At 40.1% G+C, this 21,490-nt stretch overlaps 1 protein-coding gene and 1 non-coding gene across 5 annotated transcripts in view; one reads left to right on the forward strand and one right to left on the reverse strand.

Moving 5' to 3' along the window:
- LOC113906743 (protein DDI1 homolog 2) overlaps positions 1–21,490 on the reverse strand; it is a 43,417-nt gene that overhangs the window by 13,460 nt on the left and 8,467 nt on the right. For 3 of the 4 annotated variants that reach the window (XM_027565323.1, XM_027565319.1, XM_027565318.1), the window contains exons 2-7: positions 21,186–21,315; positions 18,325–18,561; positions 16,437–16,563; positions 12,712–12,839; positions 9,353–9,481; positions 1,714–1,817 (exon numbers count right to left, since the gene is read on the reverse strand). In XM_027565323.1, coding sequence (XP_027421124.1) covers positions 1,714–1,817; positions 9,353–9,481; positions 12,712–12,839; positions 16,437–16,563; positions 18,325–18,561; positions 21,186–21,315 — 855 coding nt within the window. The remainder of the gene's footprint in view (positions 1–1,713; positions 1,818–9,352; positions 9,482–12,711; positions 12,840–16,436; positions 16,564–18,324; positions 18,562–21,185; positions 21,316–21,490) is intronic. The other variant, XM_027565320.1, reaches the window with a different exon arrangement.
- Positions 246–349, forward strand: LOC113907125. Its single transcript, XR_003515112.1, has one exon. It is a non-coding gene; the product is annotated as a U6 spliceosomal RNA (small nuclear RNA).

The following is a 21,490-nucleotide window of genomic DNA, read 5'->3' on the forward strand; positions in this document are numbered from 1 at the left end:
TGTTAAAGCTGGAGACTGCTAGTCTATACCATGACTTAAAAATAGGGGAAGTTAAAAAAAATTAATAATAAAATAAAAATAAAGAAAAAAGGAAAGATTAGCAATGTTAATAAATTAGATTTAATTGGATTGTATTTATATTCACTCATTCCTTCAACTTAAAATTCTGTACCTTAATTATAGAGTATTGATTCAATATATTTTAGTGGGAATTTAATATTAAACATTTAGAAAAGAAAATTAGTGTGCTGCTTTAGCAGCACATATGCTAAAACTGGAATGATACAGAGAAAATGAGCATTGCCTGAGCAAGGATAACATGCAAATTTGTGAAGCATTCCGTATTTTTATATTACTCAGCCATAAAAAAGAATGAAACAATGCCATTTGCAGCAACATGGATGGACCTAGGAACCATCATACTGAGTGAAGTAAATCAGACAGATAAATATATGATATTCTGTATACGTGGAATCTAAAAATATGGTACAAATGAATCTATTTATAAAATAGAAACTTAGTCACAGATATAGAAAACAAACTTATGGTTACCAAGGAAGAGGGGGAGGGACAAATTGGGAGACTGGAATTGACATATACACAGTACAATATATACAACAGATAACTAATAAGAACCTACTGTACAGCACAGGAAACTATAGTCAATACTCTGTATTAACCTATATAGGAACCTATATAATAACCTATATAAAAAAATGGATATATATATATATAACTGACTCACTTTGCTGTATAGCAGAAACTAACAAAACAATGTAAATCAACTATACTGCAATAAAACAATTTAAAAAAATATTAGTGACATAAAAATATTGACAAGATATGAAACCTTATGTGAATTTTTATTGTCCAAGAGCACATTAATTCCTTCTTCAATGAGTTTATTTCAACACATTATTAGGCTTCAGAGTAGAAATATAAAAACCACTGCAAATGAACACATTTATAAATTATTCTTCCTGTACTAAACAAACATTTCCATTTCCAACATCTTATGTAACCTTTTCCCTTAATCTCGATACTCTTCTTCCCAAGTACTATTTGATCAACTACTAAGGATTTACTAAACTTATACTCGCAGTAAAATCATCACTGTGTATTATGTACATAGCCCTACAAATCCATCAAAAAATTATTTGAGTTCTACTCAGAAGCTTTTTCCCTTTTCATACTGTTCATGGGGTTCTTGTGGCAAGAAACTTGTGGTGGTTTGCCATTTCCTCCTCCGGTGATGCTGGGGAAGATTGAAGGCAAAAGGAGAAACGGGTGACTGAGGATGAGATGATTAGATAGCACTACTGACTCAACGGACATGAATTTGAGCAACCTCTGGGAGTAGTGGAGGACAGAGGAGCCTGGAGTGTTGAGTCCATGTGGTCGCAAAGAGCTGGACATGACTTAGCAACTTTGAACAACCCAGAAACTAAAAATTACACAAGAGAACCAAACTGTCCACTATAGTCTCAAAACGGATGGCAGGATTCAATAGATTCAGAAAGATTTCACAAAAAGATTCTATTTCTACTGATACATAATTTCAAACTGTGTATGACAATATCATCAATTAAGGACCTTTCCAGGTTTGAAGTCATGCTTCTTAGTTTTTCAGTATACACAACCAAGGGAATGTGCAGTAATAATGACGTATGTCACAAAAAGCCAATGTGAAAAGAAAATGAAACTCTTAATTACCTGATGCCGTTTCAGCATATCCAGTCCCAGAAGCATGTCCATGGGCTGTTCCTCAAGTATAGAGAAGGAACATGCCAGGAAATCACCTTCAATTTGAACCTGAGCTAAAGCACATGAAGACAGGAAGAGGTTATCATTTTTTCAAGGGTAAGTTTAGAAACGTATCTATCATTCTGTGCAGTCAGTCAAAGCCAAGCCAAAGCATTCAAACAAGTGAGTAAAGTATGAAAATTCAGTAAGACAAATAATCCAGTTAAAAACCAATGACAGCATCAGCTCATAAAATGGACTGGGTAGAAATAATACTCACAAGACCTGGCTTGATATGTGATACCTTTAGGATACATGCTCACCTGGTGAGGAAAGCTGGCATTAAGAATTTGAAAAAAGATGGATAAAGAAGATGTAGTACATATATAAAATGGAATATTACTCAGTCATTAAAAAGAATGAAATAATGCCACTTGCAGCAACATGGATGGACCTAGAGAGTCTACTGAGTGAAGTCAGACAGAGAAGCAGAAACACTGTATGATATTTCTTACATGTGGAATCGAAAAAGAAATGATACAAACTTACAGACAGAAAGGGACTCACAGACTTAGAAAACAAACTCATGGATGCCAGAAAGGATAGTTAGGGAGTTTGGGAAGGTCATGTACACACTGCTATATTCAAAATGGATAACCAACAAGGACTTACTGTACAGCACATGGAACTCCACTCAAATGTTATGTGCCAACCTGGATGGGAGGCGGGTTTCGGGGAGAGTGGATACATGTATATGTATGGCTAAGTTTCTTCATTGTTCATCTAAAACTACCACAACATTGTTAACTGGCTATCAGTTCAGTTCAGTTGCTCAGTAGTGTCTGACAATGCAACCCCATGAATCACAGCACGCCAGGCCTCCCTGTCTATCACCAACTCCCGGAGTTCACCCAAACTCATGTCCATCGAGTCGGTGATGCCATCCAGCCATCTATCCTCTGTCAGCCCCTTCTCCTCCTGCCCCCAATCCCTCCTAGCGTCAGGGTCTTTTCAAATGAGTCAACTCTCAACTCTTCGCATGAGGTGGCCAAAGTATTGGCGTTTCAGCCTCAGCATCAGTCCTTCCAATGAACACCCAGGACTGGTCTCCTTTAGGATGGACTGGATGGATCTCCTTGCAGTCCAAGGGACTTGCAAGAGTCTTCTTCAACACCACAGTTCAAAGGCATCAATTCTTCGGCACTCAGCTTTCTTCACAGTCCAATTCTCGCATCCATACATGACCACTGGAAAAACCACAGCCTTGACTAGACGGACCTTTGTTGCCAAAGTAATGTCTCTGCTTTTCAATATGCTATCTAGGTTGGTCATAACTTTCCTTCCAAGGAGTAGCGTCTTTTAATTTCATGGCTGCAATCACCATCTGCAGAGATTTTGGAGCCCCCAAAAATAAAGTCTGACACTGTTTCCCCATCTCTTTCCCATCAAGTGATGGGACCAGATGCCATGATCTTCGTTTTCTGAATGTTGAGCTTTAAGCCAACTTTTTCACTTTCCTCTTTCACTTTCATCAAGAGGCTTTTTAGTTCCTCTTCACTTTCTGCCATAAGGGTGGTGTCATCTGCATATCTGAGGTTATTGATATTTCTCCCAGCAATCTTGATTCCAGCTTGTGTTTCTTCCAGCCCAGTGTTTCTCATGATGTACTCTGCATATAATTTAAATAAGAAGGGTGACAATATACGGCCTTGACGTAGTCCTTTTCCTATCTGGAACCAGTCTGTTGTTCCATGTCCAATTCTAACTGGCTATACCTCAAAACAAAATAAGAAGTTTAAAGTTAGAAAAAAAAATTTTTTTAAAGAAAAAAAGAGCTGTAACTACTGAAGCCTGTGTGCCTTGAGCCTGTGCTCCACAATAAGAGAAACCACTGCCATGAGAAGCCTGTGCATTACAACTAGGGTAGCCCCCACTCACTGCAGCTAGAGAAAGTCTGCAAACAGCAACGAAGACCTAGAGCAGCCATAAATCAATCAATAACTCTATCTTTAAAAAGAAAAAAGATCAAGACAAATTCCTCCAATTTTACTACTGCTTGTTATAATCAAGTTTCTTTGCTTGAAGTCTCCTGCATTGCCTCCCTTCCTGAATTACTCCTCATATTTTATATATAGGATCTTTTAAGAAAATTACTTTGCTATTAACTATATCTTGGGAAACCCAAGTGGCTCAGTAGTAAAGAATCACCCTGTCAATGCAAGAGATGTGGGTTCCATCCCTGGGTGGGGAAGATCCCCTGGAGGAGGAAATGGCAACCCCCACCCCACTCCAGTACTCTTGCCTGGAAAATCCCATGGATGGAGGAGCCTAGTAGGCTGCAGTCCATGGGGTCACTAAGAGTCGGACACGACTGAGCGACTTCACTTTCACTTTCCAGTATTCTTGCCTAGAAAATTCCATAGACAGAAGAGCCTGAAGGGATACAGTTCAGGAAGTCACAGAGAGTTGAACACAACTGAGTAACTAAGATATGTGTACACATTTAAGATATGTGTACATATATCTTATGAACAGAAAAGTATGTGAGATACATACATATATAGTATGAAGCATAATAAAACAAATACCCATGCATCTATTTCCCAGGCTGAGAAACAGAAAACTAAGAAGTTCACAGCTTATTCTTTTCCTCCTCCAACCCTTCCACCTATCCTGGTTTTTATGCTAAACATTCCCTGCCTTTTTTTTAAATAGTTCTTACTATTTTGTATGATGCCTAAGCAACATTTTGGTTAGTTTTGTGGTTTTAAACTATGACTTGCTTCTTCTCAAAAGATATTTTGAGATATTTTATTCCTGTGGATGCCATGTGACTATATTTCTTTCACTTACCCCACCTCAAAGAGTAAGTAAGAGTAAGCACGAGTAAGCACTGTAATGTCTAAAAGACACCACCACTGATTTATCCATTTTGGTGCTATGAACTTCCAGGCTGCTTCCAGTTTCTCCTGCTATAAGCAATGCTAACATAAGTATTCTTGCGCTTGTCTCCTGGCATGCCATGAGCATCTCAATGGTATACTCTAAAAACATACAGGGTTTTAGGGGATATATTAGGTTCAGCTCTACTTGATACTGAATTATTTTACAAAATGTTTCCGGTGGTTTTGGAAAGGTGCCACTGTTCCACCTTCTCCCAACACTCAATATTATTCGATCTAAAATATGGCAAGTAATTCTCTATTTCCCTGATTAATGAGATAAAGCAATTTTTACACACTAACCATTTGATTTCCTCTTGAAGTGCTTATTCAATGTTTCTGTAATTTTTTATATACCACTCTGAGTTGGAGGATATATAAACACACAGAATATGCATAATTCTAAGTATGAATCTTTTATTAGTTATGTATGTTACTAAGTTCTTTCCTAGTTTATTTGTTCATTTTCTTTGTTTGATGAAAAGTTCTTAATCTTAATTGGCTATATTTATCAAATAACTTCCTTATCTTTTAAAGAAACCCTTCCCTACATAAAACATTCACCTATATTTTCCTCTAAAAGCTTCAATGTAAAATAAATAAATAAATTAAAAAAAAATAAAAGTTTCAATGTTGCCTCACACATCCAGGTCTTTCGTCAACCTTGAGTTGACTTTTCTATGTTACGTGAGACAGGGTCCAATTGTCAACTGTCCCTTTTTCCACACAGATCCCCAATTCTCTGAGCACATTTCCCGACACCTCCCCACTGCTCCATAAGATTTCCTGTCATTTATCAAGGTTCACATAAGCATGGGTCTGTTCCTGTTCTAGTCTTTTGGTCTTGATATCTAGCTGTTTGTTCAGTCGCTCAGTCATGTCTGACTCTTTGCGACCCCATGACTGCAACATGCCAGGCTTCCCTGTCCTTCACTATCTCCCGGAGCTTACTCAAACTCACACCCATCATGTTGGTGATGCCATCCAACCATCTCATCCTCTGTCGTCCCCTTCTCCTCCTGCCTTCAATCTTTCCCAGCGTGAGTCAGCTCTTCACATCAGGTGGCCAGAGTACTGGCGCTTCAGCTTCAGCATCAGTCCTTCCAATGAATATTCAGGATTGATTTCCCGTAGGGTTGACTGGTTGGATCTCCTTGCAGTCCAAGGACTCTTGAGAGTCTTCTCCAATACCACAATTCAAAAGCAACAATTCTTCGGTGCTCAGCCTTCTTTATGGTCCAACTCTCACATCCATACATGACTACTGGAAAAACCATAGCTTTGACTAGATGGACCTTTGTCGGCTAAGAAATTGCTCTGCTTTTTAATATGCTGTCTAGGTTAGTCACAGTTTTTCTTCCAAGGAGCAAGAGTCTTTTAATTTCATGGCTGCAGTCACCATCTGCAGTGATTTTGGAGCCCCAAAAAATAAAGTCTGTCATTGTCTCCCCACCTATTTGCCATGAAGTGATGGGATTGGATGCCATGATCTTCATTTTTTCAATGTTGAGTTTTAAGCCAGGCTTTTCACTCTTCTCTTTCACTTTCATCAAGAGGCTCTTTAGTTCCACTTCGCTTTCTAACATTAGGGTCATGTCATTTACATATGACTAAAGTTATTGGCATTTCTCCTGGGAATCTGGATTCCAGCTTGTGCTTCATCCAGCCCAGCATTTCATATGATATACTCAACATATAAGTTAAATAATAATACCAGATATAATAATGATATCTAGCAGGAGAAGTTATTCCAGTGTATCCTGATTACTCCTGCCACAAAGGGCCTACATAAAATTTAAAATTAACGCATCAAGTCTCACACACACACACAAGAACAATTTACTGGAGTTTTGAATGTATTACAATGTTTCTGTTGACAAATGTGGGAGAAGTAGCACCTTCAACACATTGAACCTTCCTGTTCATGTTCTATCTTTCCTTTATTTAGACTTCCCTTATTGCTATAAGGTTTTCTTGACACCTATCATAGCCAAAGTTGCAAAACGGTACAAGTTCTCCAACCAAACGGACACAAGAGACTGGTACTTATTTTGTTCCCTATTATCTTCTCACTAAAACCTTAAAACAGTAAGAATTCAGACTCTGAAGCAACTGGTTTGTGGTATTCTTCCCCAATTTCAGTCCTACTGTGTGTAAGAAAGTATAGAAGGATAAGGTATTAAACTATCCTTATTCTACAGAAATCAATAATAGAAAACATGGAGACTAATAGACAAATGTATTAAAATAGGAAAAATGAAAGAGAAATATGAAAAGGGTAGAAAAACTATCACTTGCAGTGAAAGAAAAGTAACTTACAGTTAAAATAAAAAACCACTTGTTTATCTACAAAAACTAATAATACTTGATTGTATAAGGATATTAAGATGAATATTCAATTAGTGCTGGAGAAATCAGATTGGTAACAGTTAACAACATCAAGAGCTTTAAAAGGTATTCACCATCTTGAATTTAGTAGTTTCACTGAGGGGAAATCTTAACTAAGGGGGTGGCAGGGATCAAAACTAAACAAAAATGCATGTCCATGTTATGATGACAAAATATTCGGGGGAAAATATACTCCAAAGATTGACCACTAAACCCATACAACAGAATGCTATGCATTTATTTAAATGATGCTTATGAAATTTATACTGGCATTTGGGAAATGCTACTTTTCCTAAAAAGGAAGTATAAAATTCAACATATTACATGATCACCGTTTACAAGAAAAAGATGCCAGAAAGAGTTATGTCTGGATGCTCCTACTGAGTCTCACTTAAAAGAATTATTTTTCACTTCTTTTCACATCTATGCTTTGAAATTCTCTATAATGAGCGTTTACATGGATAACGAAAAGAAATAAAACAACAAAAAAAGAACAATTCTGATTAAAGAGAAAGGACTGAACATAACTTACTTAACTCAATTTACTCGTAAAAAAAGCCACAATAAAAAGTCATTTTTTCTTTTTAAAGGCACAAATCACTTAAGCCAAACACAATGGGAGAGACAAATGAAACACAATTCTGGAACTAGAAAGCAGATTACAGTAAGAAACTAAGAAGCAACCCTTTCTAACATCACAGAACTCTCAAGAAGCTGATGAGCTGGTTGAAACAAATACCTCTGCCAACAGGGGTGGAGTGAGCCCCAAGCAGGAGCACCGGCTGCAGGTCTATGGCAGCACAGACGGACCTTGGGGCTCCCCTCCCACACTCTACTCAGCCAGGTGACTACTCACCTCCCCTCAATAGCGGACTAGAGGTTTATTTTCTTAAGAGGGTGAACCAGAGGCTCTTGTAATAGAGGTGGGCATAGAGGAAGACAGAGATACAACAAAAAGCACCAAACTGAAAACTGAGGTGGGTGGGGAGAAGGCGGGTTAAGTGGGAGCTTACTGAGACTAGCCTTTTTCTGCATCCCATTACAGTTTACCCACAATCAACCAGGGCTGCCCACCCAACTAATCTTCCTAACAGCCTTCTGGTGTCTCATTCTTCAACATGAGCAGATGCCAAGGATCACCAGAGATTTAAGAAAACCATCTAACATGAAAGAAAACCATACCAAACATAAAGGTTAGAAGGCAAAGTTGAAGAAATCTTGTTTTCTTTCCCTGAACACAATGAAAAGTCCATGATAGTAGATTATTCTACTTGAATATCAGATATCCCAGAGTGGAGGAAATCAGAACCATTTGTCCAGACTGAAAGGTTATCTAGCACAGTAGATGAAAAGAGATCTACATCCAAGTACATCATTGTGAAATTTTATTTTTTTCATTGTGAAATTTTAAAACACTGAGGTCAAACAGAAGATCTATAAGCTTCAGAAATGGAAGAGAAATCTCACATGTAAATGATCAAGAGTTAGAATAGCAGCCAGCTTCTCCAAAGCAACACCGATAAAAATCATGAAGGAAAGTGATTTCCAACTTAGCCTGGTAGAATGTAGAGAAAGATAATGCTCTGATATTTAAGGACCCACTTTATTCCTGTGCCCTTTTTCTCAGGAAGTTATTGGAAGATGTACTTTAATAAACTGAGGTGTGCCAAAAAAAAAAAAAGTATGGGATCCATATTATCCAGGGTTAAGACTGAAGCAAAAGGTACCCTTCAGGACCCAGATTCCGAAACAGCAGCTATGAAACAGCCCTGAACCACCAGGCTAGGCTGAAAGAAACCTCTTCAACAGGGTGACATGTGTAAAGGAGATTTACACACTAGTAAATGTTTAGGGATGAGTAACATAAAAAAACCAATGACACACATTCACAGGCAGGACAACTACTAATTCTGAGAAAATACACTAGACATGAAAGGAAAAACAATCTTTTTCAACTAAATGGCTTAGCTCTCAATGGTACTTACGTAGTCATGTCAGTATAGCACTGAAATCATATTATTTAGAAAAATGGAGGTAACCCCAAAAGAAATCAGCTAAAACAATGGAAAGGGATTATCTCTGAAGAGCAGGACATAAAAGTACATAGGGGACTAGTGGTTTCTTTTTTGTAACCAGCTGAACTGATGTTACATGTGTAATTCCGATAACATACAGGATCTAAAATTCTAAGGATTAGGCGTGCTGGATCAGACGCCCCTGTCCAAAAGGAATTTTTAAAGTCTACTACACTACAAAGACCCCCAGCACCCTTCACTCACCTAGATGTACCCTTCCAATGATCTTCTGAGTGCCCACTCCTTTGGCGATTCCTGCCCACCGACGGTCTACCAGCCTCATTATATTACACCTTTCTGCACAAGCTTGGCTCATAATAGTCATCTGGGCACCTGGAGGAGGGGGAAAACATCAGATAAGAAAGACCAAATCCTCATGTGTGGGAAGAGGGGAAAATGCAGCCCTAAGAACAGGGCAGAAAGGTCTACTCCCAGGCTTCTGTCAGTATGAAATCCTCCCTACCTAGCAGGCTTCATGCCACACTTAGCTCAACTTTCAGTTTCACACTGTCATCTGAACCATGGTGTGGAAACTTGCTGTTGAGGGAAATAGTATTGTTTAAATATAATAATTATATGACATTTTTAAACTTTAAAGATAGAAACCAAATATACTTGGAAAGGATTTCCAAAAAGTCAGACTATGTCTACAGATGGAAACACTCAAGCACTGGCTGCACTCTTGGATCAGTTTTCACTGAGTATCTCTAAACATCTTACCAAGTTATTTTTACTTCAAACTCTGAGACACTCTAATTGACCAGTTAAAAAATACATCATGTAGTCTCTCATGAACTCTCCATTCTCTGCTCCAACAATTAGACCCTCTTTCCCATGAGGAAGAGGGCATTGAGGCCTTTTCTCTTCTCTCCTGGCTATACACTCATCCACACAGCTGGAGGCTGGAGTGAGCCTAAGCAGAACACGGACACTTCTCTCATCTTTCTCTAGGGTCCTCATCTCTCCCAGAGAACCTGGTTCCGCCTCCCTGTGTGGTGGACCTGGCTTTCACAAAACCACTAGGTATAATCCTCTTTCTCCCCAAATAATTCTCTCTTTGGATTTCTCTCCTTGCCAATGGAATTCTTTTTCTTACAACCATAAAAAGGAGCCAATGTTCACTTTCAACCCCTCTTCTTACAGTCTTCTCCCCACTCTAAAACTGAGCTCCAGCCCTGTTAATAAGTTCTGGGCAATTTCTGACCTTTCTTCTTCTAACCATAGCCATCACCCTAGCTCACACTCTAGCCCTCTAGCTAGTGGACAATTTCTCTGGTTTCCAAATCACTCTGTAAGGGTATAATTTAAAGCAAGGAAATAGTTCTGATCCTGAGGGGTACAGACTACTCCAGAACTGTCAATTCTTTCAATCTTCTTAAAATACTACCTCCTTCAGATCACATATTAATCTGCTCAAAGATCAAAGATCTTTAAAACATCAGCTTTAAACCACATCACCACAGCCTTAGATCCCACCTTACCCTGGTCCAATTATTTCAAGCTGCTACAGATTGAATGCCTTCTTCCAAAACTCATGTTAAAACCTAATTCCCAATGTGACCATATTAGCAAGTGGGGCTTTGGGAGGTGATTAGGTCATGAGTGTGGAGTCCTCATGAATGGGATTCAGTGCCTTTATAAAGGAGCCCCCAGAGAGCCCTCATCCCCTTCCACCATGTGAGGACACAGGGAGAAGATGGTCATCTATGAACTAGGAATCAGGCACGGTATCTGCCAGCCAAACCTCTCAGCCTCCAGAAATGAGATATAAAACAGTGTTGTTTACAAGCCACCCTGTCTACAGTATCCGTTACAGCAGCCTGGACAGATTCGGACACCAGCCTTACAGCCTGACTCCTAAACCTTCCACGCTACCAGGAGGAATGTCTCCTCTGCCTCTTACTCACTCTGACCCTCCTGTGCAGTTCCCTCTCCTTTCCTTTCACTTCCTCTGAATTCCACTGATGCTTTAAGGCCCAGCTCAAGACCCACCTGCCCAGCTGACTGTCCTGTCCCAGTGATCTCTCCTCTCACTCAATTCCAACACTTTCTGTTCATATTGTGTGAAGTCACTCAGTCATGTCCGACTCTTTGTGACCCCACGGACTGTAGCCTACCAGGCTCCTCAGTCCGTGGAATTTTCTGTTCATATTACTCAAGATAACTTACACTTTATGGGCACTTAAAAGTTCTTTGGCATTCGAGGAATGTTAGCATCAAGAAGGTCCAGAAATCATGAAGAAAAAGGAATTTTAGGAAGGCAATTCTTTTTTTTCCCTCCTTCCTCACTCCACAAAAGCTAGTTACTGATGTAAAGTCTGCAAACTCAAAATGACAAGGGTCCCTTTCACCGCTCTCCTGCCTTTTCTCAAGGCTCAGCAAAGTCCCGATCCTCTCTCTACCCATGGAAACAGCTCAGTTCAAAGGGTCTCTCTTTGGAGAAGCAACACCTGAGCACCTCAGTCAGAGTGTGAATGTGGTCTTTATGCTCATTTAAGATGCATTCAATTTTTGCACAGTGGTTAAGAGTTCTGGCTTCAGGTAGATCTGGGGCTTTACCCAAAGCCTATTACTCATGAACCATGTACACCTGGAAGACTGGCTTCACCTGTCTTTGTCTACAAGTTTCCTTATCTATAAAACAGGGGTAACAGAACACAGTTCATAGGCGTAATGAGGATTAAACACAATGGAAGATGATATACGTTAAGCACCCAGCATGGTGCATGGCACATCGTAGGGGCTCAATAAATGCCAAGTGTTATCTCAGGGCCCCTTAGTAATTTGTCTCTCACTTATAGGAGCCCTATGAAACTCCAGTCTTACCCACAAGCACTCAGCACTTCATAAACATTTTAAAAACTGAATAATCAGCAGATTCAAAGGTATGCATCTGAAGCCTAGCACATGTTCAGATATTTTGTGGATGAACAAGTGGAGGAAAACCTACTTGAGCAGGGTTTTTACTATGCTAAGAACATAGCCTATCTCTCAGAATGAGGGCAGAAGACCACGTGACACACACACGGTGCTGCTCCACCATGCAGTCTGACTGAAAAGCAATGAGTTGTTACTGAGAGAAAAGGTGCCACTTAGTTCAGGCAGTACCTGAATCCTCAAGTGGGGAACTCTTTGCTCCTGACCTGGCTATTAAGATCTTTAAGGGAAAGAGCCATGCCCCATACACCCTTACATTCCTCACAGCTCACAGTAAAGTGCTGGCACACAGACTAAGCCCAAATATCTGTGTGACCTCTACATACCTCCTTATAGTTCCTTATTTTAAACCCAGTTACTCCCCAGATTTTTACAGAGGCATCCTACAAATTAGGATGCCAAGTACGGGAAGGTAGGAAGATAAAGAAGACACTGAAAAATACAAAACTGGTTAAGAAATAATTAAAGAGAAACCTACTACAAAGGAAAAATTGGCAAGTGAAACAAAAGCCCTTGGGCTTGTTAGTTAGGTATCCAAAGGAATACAGACACCAGTCTCCCCTTCTCCCTGTGTTTAGTCAGAATGCTGGATGTAGAGACAAAGAAACAAAAGACAGAGACGGCACCTGAGTCAACAAAGGCTTTCACAGGATGTCCATTCACTTTGCAGTTAATATAAAGCATCACTACTTGGCCAAAACTTTCTGGAGCCTCTTCCATGGCTATTGTCATGTTTTCCTCAATGTTCTGTTGCCTGTAACAAACCAAAACCAGGTATACTAATCGCATTGTTTCCATGAAGACAAATCTGTTTCAAAGTCACAGTATTAAAAACATTTGTACATATCATATGCTCCAACTATAGAGGCTGAGTCACAGAAATGACAATTGGTGCTTTACCCTGAAATATGTGATCTAGTAGGAGGAAGTGAGATACATCATTGGCAGAAAATCTAAAGGCATACAAATTACCTTCAGGTAAAAACAATTTTGTTCCCTTTACAAGTTTCAGAAACAGGAAAATAAACTGGTAAGCAAGGGTCACAACCTGCTTCATCCTGTAGGTTAGAATTTTACCAATGTTCCAATTTAAACTGAGGGTTTACTGGGTATCTGGGTACGTTTCCTACATCCACTGCATTAAAAATGGTTCACAAATATAATATACAGGTTTTTCAACTGCTTGAATCGCATCTGCTGCTTAATTTCCAAGTCCGGGTTTCTAATCTGTGAAACGAGGACAATGCTTCCTACTGCAGGACTGCTCAGAGCTATAAAGCACCTAGCATACAAGGCTAAGGGCAGATGCTCAGAAATATCTACCTACTTGGGTACCTGTTAGAAAACTATACACACCTGTACAAATCGTATTTCACCTAGTCCATCAAAACATTTCTTCAAAAATGGAATGCATTCTAACAGGAGAAAAGCACGTAAGAAGGAGTTCCAGCTTACTCAACATCTAAGGTCTTCATTCCCAGCTCTTTTTTTTAAGTTTTTTGATGTGGATCATTTTTAAAGTTTTTTGTATTGAATTTGCTACAACACTGTCTCTGTTTTATGTTTCATTTTTTTGACCCCAAGGCATGTGGGATCTTAGCTTCCTAATCAGGGACTGAACCTGCACCCCCTGCATGGGAAGGTGAAGTCTTAACCACTGGACCACCAGGAAGTCCCCAGCCTACTGTCTCTGTGGGATGTGGGAACACAATCACACTATTTATTTACATCTGTCCTATTATACACAGCTCCTTTCATACTGCACTGGCAGAACTGCGTGCTCCTGACACAGACTGCATGGGCTGCAAAACCTAAAATACTTACTATCTGGCTCCTCATGGAAAAAGTCTGCTGACCTCTATTCTTGACTGTGCTTCCCAGGGGGCTCAGTGGTAAAGAAAACACCAGCCAATGCATGAGCCACCGAAGACAAGGGTTTGATCCTTGGGTTGGGAATATTCCCCGGAGGAGGAAATAGCAACTCACTCCAGTATTTTTGCCTGGGAAATGCCATGGACAGAGGAGCTTAGCCAGCTATAGTCCGTGTGGTCACACGAGTCAGACTCGACTAAGTGACTGAGCATGCGTGAACATTCTAGACTGCAGTGCTTGTCCCTTTTGAAATAATACTCTAGCTTACTTGCATTGACGGTTTTACCAGACAGTCTGTAATAACATATTAAACTTCTCAGAAAGTCAAAGTAAACTTGTTTAGTCAGGCAAATAGGAAAGCTACTATATACCTCAATGGACATGTACCCTGTGTGACCACGGGTGTAGCACACCAAATTAAACTGCCATAGGCATTTAATACAGTTACATAGCTTTTCTCCTAGGTCACATAACTAAATTTATTATCTTATTAATACATATATGTGAAATTCATAAAAATGGTATAGATGAACCTATTTGCAGGGCAAGTATAAAGACACAGATGTAGAGAATGAACATGTGGACACAGCAGGGGAAGGGGAGGGTGGGAGGACCTGGGACATTGGGATTGACATCTGTGTACTGCCATGTGTAAAACATACAGCTAGTGGGAACCTGCTGGAAACCTGCTGTATAGTGCAGGGAGCTCAGCTCAGTGCTCTGTGGTGACCTAGAGGGGAGGGAAGGGTAGGAGGGAGGGAGGTCCAAGAGGGAAGGGATATATGTATACATACAGCTGATTTGCTTCGTTGTACAGTGGAAACTAAAACAACATTGTAAAGTAATTATACCCCGATTAAAAAAAACAACCAAACAAAAAAACCCCTAAAATTAGCTGGGCACTCCTAACTTTACATTGACTCTAACCAAGGTAAGTTTCAACAAAAAAACTGCCTGAAATAATACTTGTTACTTTGGCTAACCTAGGCTCTGTGTCACTTCACGGACACAAGGTTTTCTCCTTTAAAAGAATACATGCTTGGTCCCAGTTCCTCTACCTCCCCCTGGGAAGAAACATGAGCCGTGTGAATGTGCCTCATTTCACTTCTCTTCCAACAGTTCCATGTCATGGTTTGGCTATGATGCTCCTCACTCTCCACCCTCACCCCCACTTTCCCGGCTTGAATACAACTGTCCCTGAGAAGAGTTATGTCAGGTTCCCTCACAGCTGCAATGTGGTCTAGTTCAGAAAACACAACTATCTCGCCATTTCTCTGCACAGATTTAATTCGTGAAATAGTTGATAGTATCTGATACAATTAATGGGAAGGCTTATACAAACAAGAACAGAAGGGAATGGCTTAGGGCTGTCAACTGATTCTGGCATATTTACATTTCTTTGATTTCAAAGGTACTCAGAGAAATAAGAAAACCTTTATTTGACTTCCAAGCTGACAATGACCAAGTCAGGCTTCTTTTAAGTAACCAAAGATGATGATCAGGCCCCTAACAGTAGTCCTATTACAGTTACACTGTTCTTAGTCATACTATGGCCTTCAATTAGCAATAAAAACTGAATCTGGGATGGGAGAAAGCAGCTGTTCTTTTATTCTAAGGGACTGACTGAACTGTACCCTGCTTGAGACCAGGAAGGCGACCAAGGCGGGCGATAGCATCCTTGGTCCTGTTTAGGTCCCACACTTAAGATGCTGATTCATCAGATTGGGGAGTAAAGCCCAAGCATCTGCATTTTTAAGAACTTCTCTATGACTTTAATGTTGCCCCAGATTAGAACCACAGCATCAGAGAACCTGGAGCTGGAACGAGTCCTGCCGTCATTTTATCTGCTGAGGCCGGCACAAGAGCTGTGGACGGAAAAAAGACTTAGGACAGTAAGGTTTCTCTTTGCACAGTTCCCTCTAATCCAATCACGTCCAAGTCCTGGATTTAATCAGAGCTTGCGTGTTATGTTTGAGGAGCGCCCAATGAGCTTGAGTAGCCAGCCCACTAGTTTCACCAAACTGAGGACTTCTGCACAGCCCTGGGAGCATCAACCTGGAGTTGCCTTAGTAACATGCTGTGGGTTAGACGGGCAGTCTTTTTTATGCTTTCAGTGCTGCGTGCAGCATGCAAGATCTTAGTTCCTCGACCAGGGAGTAAACCTTTGCCTCCTGTGGTGGAAGTGCTGGGTCTTAACCCCAGGACCTCTAGGAAGTCTCCAAGTCAGGGAATCTTTATTAAAATTTTAGAAGAGAAAGTCATTAAGTCAGGTAGCTGCACCTTTGTAATGTTGAATCAAAACGCGAGGAAAACGGAAGAGAGAATAAACCAGAAGACTGAACCTACTGTTTCAGTAGGTTTTACATAAATGCAAATAAGGAATCCACCTCAAAGCAGATGCCCAAAGAATATAAGATCACCTGCAGTTTGGGAAATCTGGATTCTCTAAATCTTGCTCTTTGGGCGAAGGAGTTATTACCTTATATCTTCTTCTATCTTTGCCTGAGCTTCAAGATCAAAAGGGTCCGCAGAAAAGAGACGAATCCTTTCTTGCTCTCTCCGGGCTCGGTCCTGTTGCTGCTCCACCAGGACCCTAGAAAATCTCTCTGCAAGAATGGGGTGGGGGTGGTGGTGGTGATCTTAAGAATCATTATATTTTCTTTATTAGTACTTTTCCATATCAAACAATTTCTCAAGATACAACTGTAAAAGATGCAGAAAGGATGGCTAAAAATTATTTAAGATGAGCAATTAACGTTTATTTTCTATTCTTGGAGGCAAAGATTACTATTTACCTAAATTTAGTGTAAAAAAATAAAGTATTTGCAAACACCATCTCAGAGATGATGACTTTTCAATTTAAATCAGTGGAGAATGACCCTCAGTGTGGCAGATAAATGACTCTCCCCTCCCCTCTCCCCACTTTTATTATCCTATTACCTAGAAATAAAATAGAGCATTACCGTCCCTCTTTTCCTCTTCTAGATTTTTCTCCTTTACAATACTCTCTGCTTTAAAGCAGATAAATTATAAGCAAACTACTGTTAGTCTATCTGTATTACCTGATGGATTCTAAGCAGAAAAATCAGTAAAGAGAAAACACTGCTTGAGATAAGATGTATGTTACAAGAACCACCTTTATTTGATATTTCTTAGATGTGAGTATACTCAAATGCATAAATATAAAAGTGCCATCATCATGGTCTTTGGCAATTAGATATGCTACAAAAGAAATTAAAGAAACCAAGATAATGGTCATATGAACTAATACACACAGCATGGATGAATCTAAAAAACACCAAGTTGAGTGAAAGAAACTTGACACAAGGAAGGACATAAGATATGATTCCATTTATATCAAAATAAAAATTAGGCAAAAACTGACCCATGATAAGTATCAGAATAGAGGGAGCTGATAAGGGGTGGAAACTGGCTTAGAAGAAAACATAATGGAGCTTTCAGGAGTGACAGAAATGTTCTATATTTTGACTAGGGTGCTGGTTACATTAATTTGTCAAAACTCAATCAACTGAATGCTTAAAATCTAAGTATTTCTTTATAGGGAAATATTACCTAAACTTTATGGTTACTGAGGAATGAGTCATTAAGTGTCTGTTTGTTCTAAAATTTAATCAGTGGGGTTTCACAAAACCCAGAAGTAAAACTGGAGAAATCTACAGAGAAAACTGTCATAAAGATGACTAAAAATGAATGTTCTGTTAAATACAAGAATGGCTCAAATACAGCTCCAAATAAACTTTTGGACAGTTGGTGACAGCCCCACTATCATTAAATTTGGGGTGAATGGGAATAAAGGGGTTGCATTCTGCCATACAGGCTGATGCCACCAGAGCTGGAACTAAAATCATTTCATCTGGCATCAGCTGGTTAACTGGACCCTCTTTAACTGAGGGTCTAACGAAACAGACTGAAATACTAGTACCTGGCTATAAATAGTATCTGCAAAAAAACAAAAAAACCCCACATAAAAACAAACTAAAATCTCTTGAATCACTATGCTGTACACCTGAAACTAAAGCAATATTGTAAATCACTTATTCTTCAATTAAAAAAGATCTGTACCTGGGTTATATGCTGCTGAAATAATTAGGGGGAAAAAAAGAGGAACGAAGGGGACTGGTTGAGTGGGGTTTCAGAATTCTTGATATCCCTAAAGTTCTGTCACTATTGCCAACTAACCAGTCTTTGACATCAGCACTAATTTACCTCTCACAGACCAACTGATATGTTCAAGAAGTCACGTGACTCAGTGGGCTGAACAGACCAGTTGCCTGAATTTCTCCCCATTTGCTGTGAAACTATTCGCCTCAGGTCAGCTTGACGGCCTTCCAATTTTATAAGCTTACCAAGATCTCCACTGAGCAGAGCGTCTGCCAAGGGTGGATTGCGTTCCTTCAGCAAGGACAGCTCATGGGGGTTGGCCAGCAACATGTCTCGGAGCAAGGCTGGATTGTCCAAGCCCTGAGGAGATGAAGCTATTTCTCCAGGGGCTGAGTGGGACTGCTGCACTCCTGGTGGCTGGCGCTGCCGGGTGTTTGACGTGCCAGGCACAGCTATGCTACGGAAGTCTATTCGGGGTAAGTCTGTTGGGGAGAATTGATTCAAAGTTTACTTCAAATGACTCCATAAGAACAAGTATTTGAAGGAAGCAGCCAATTTGCACATACGTGGTATGTATTAGTAGTAGATAGTAACCATAGACATTCTGAATGCCCTCTCCCTGGTTCTTTCTCACGCTGACTTTGAATATAAAGACTGCAGTCCAAGAGTGAACAGGTAGGAAAGAATAGAAAGAGAAAAACAGGGGTTTGGGAGGTGGTAGGGATAAGGAGACAATGGTAATGATCTCAAATTTGGGGTTGATAAAATATCCCAGGATAGTAAGTTTTTAATTACTCATGTCTTAAAAAAAAAAAAAATCAAAGTCAGTCTCAAATATAACTACATAAATCTGAATGCAGGTCTTAAGAAAAATCCTAGTCTGCTTTGACATATGCTTCAAAAAGCCCTGACATCCTGGGTAAAGAATACTATATATATCAAATGAATGTTAGATGTTAACTTCTACAAGTATGTGCTACACGTATTAGTGCTTCGAATTTATGCTTTCATCTGTGCATCACTGCTAACTCTTCTCATACCCTGGGGAGCCAGTGGGTGTAATCATTTCACCAAAGAGAAAAAAAGAAGAAAAGGAACTGCAAAGCTTCTCAGTGCTGAGCACACCAAAAGATTTCACAGGTTCACAGCCCACATCCCAGGTTCCATACTCCAGGGTGAGCTGACCTTATTAAAATGAAAGAAAAATAAAAGGGAGCTTTACCCAAAGGACCCACATATAGTATGATTCCGTTTGTGAAATGTCCAGAATAGGAAAATACAGAGACAGAAAGTAGATTGATGGTTGCTGAGGGGCAGGAGGTGTGAGGGCAGATGGGGAATGACTGCTAATGGGTACACAGTTTTTTGTAAAGATGATGAAAATGTGCTAAAACTGATCATAGTGATGGATGCACAATTCTGAATATACTAAAAATCATGAATTGCACCCTTTAAACACGTGAACTGTGTAGTAGTGAATGATATCTCAATAAAGCTGCTATTGGAAAAAAAAAAAAAGAGCCGTATTATTAAATAGGGAAAAGAAAACAAACAGAACCCAAGTATGTAGCCAGAATGATGGGCTAAGACTGAGTGAACCCACGTTTCTTCAACCCTAAAATGTATCTGATGACTGTACCTGTTCCAAGTCTGGGGCTGTCCTGAAGACTTTTGGACTTCAACTAGAAAAAGGGAATGCTTACACCCATGTGTAAAGTTTCAGCCTCTTAGCATGGGTTCAACTAGGCACTTTTTGTCAAACCGACCTCAGTGGGCAGTGTGTGTGCGTGTATGTATACATGCACATGAACTCTGAGCCAATGGACAAAGTGAAGTGAATAAGATAATCTTTGTGCAGTAGCTAATCTAGGTCAACCAGCAAAACATATATGGTTGGGTGGGTCCTCCTTATGGGTTGAGAAATTTTCATTTCAACTGTTATCTTGAGAGTCCACTCACTTCAGAATAATTTTGAAAAAACCTGTCTACATTATAGACCAGACTGCCTCCCCTCCCCCATCTAGTGGCTTCTCTTGATCCTGTGGCACAGTCAGGGAAAAAAAAAAACCAGTGAATCTCCAGAACTAACAATTTCACCAAATTGACCAGAGGAAGATTTGGGTTTGACTGATGGGCATATCTCAATCACTTCTCTCTCTAAAATTTAACAGTAACCCCCAGGGAATAACATTATTCAGAAATGAAAGGAACAGGACTTGATGGTCTCCCATAGCTCTAGTTTCAGGCTGAATGGAAGCACTGCGTTCTAAACTGGAGTCTTTCCTCACCCAGACACCTAAACGTCTTTGAGAATCTGAAGCAAGCTATGGACCATCTCCTCATCAAATGCACAGATACACACTCAACTCTGCACACTATTTCAAGGACATGGAAACTTCCTAATTCTCAATGCACAGATTCTAGATGTAGTGTCTAAAACAAATAACAGTTTCTTTTTCATGATTAACAAAGCTGGTGGGAAAAAAACAGAACTTGGTGGTCCAACTGCTTAATGTTCATAAGGCTCAGAGTAATGGGGAAAACACCAAGTTTTAAATCCTGTGCTGTCACTTACTAGCTATGCAACTTTGGAAATGATTATTTAAAAATCAGAGCTTCATCTGCTAATGGTTAAGAATTGTCAAGAGATATCTTTTCTCCTATTACAGTTATGGGATGAAATGTGGGCACAAGTGCCTGGCTGACTGTGAAACGCTCAGCAAAGGCCTGTCACTGGCGGCCAGACACAAAGCAGCAGAAGCCCGCCACGAAGCACAGGCACCTGCAGCCTCGCAAGTCCTTCCCGGGACAAAATGACGGCTGCTAACAACAGAGCCTAACGTTTACTGAGAAGGCTTGCTCTGTGCTGAAGGTTCACATGCATTATTCTCCCATCAACTCTAGGAGTTGTGGTTAATTACAGCACCTGTCTTACAGGTGAGGAAATGGACTCAGAGAAGTTAACTTGTCCACAGTTACCCAGCAAGCAAGCAGCACAGTCAGGATTTGTATCCTTGTAGTCTGAATCCAAGGCGAATCCAAGACCTGGAACTATGCTATCTACTAACGCTTGCCAGGGCTGTGAAATCACTACAAGCTGCCTTACTTGGGAACTGCACCGAAGGTCGAGGGTCTGCATTCTCCTTCTGTCGTAAAATCACAACGTCGCCATCTTTTAAGCCGTAAGACGCCAGTGATCTGTGGTTGTCTGTGAGAGGCCTTTCAGCGTAGACAATCTACAACCAGAAAAGATTTGAATAGTATAAAGCGCTGAGAAGTAACACAGCACAGAACAGAAAGACCACAGTTTTCCTCTGCATTGGAGAATGCCACTCCCTGCTCAAACCCTCCAGCCATTTCCCATCACACCTAGAATAAAAGCCAAAATCCTTCCCGTAAAGGCCCAAACAA

The sequence above is a fragment of the Bos indicus x Bos taurus genome, chromosome 16, assembly GCF_003369695.1.
Source record: "Bos indicus x Bos taurus breed Angus x Brahman F1 hybrid chromosome 16, Bos_hybrid_MaternalHap_v2.0, whole genome shotgun sequence".
NCBI classification, from domain to species: Eukaryota; Metazoa; Chordata; class Mammalia; order Artiodactyla; family Bovidae; genus Bos; species Bos indicus x Bos taurus.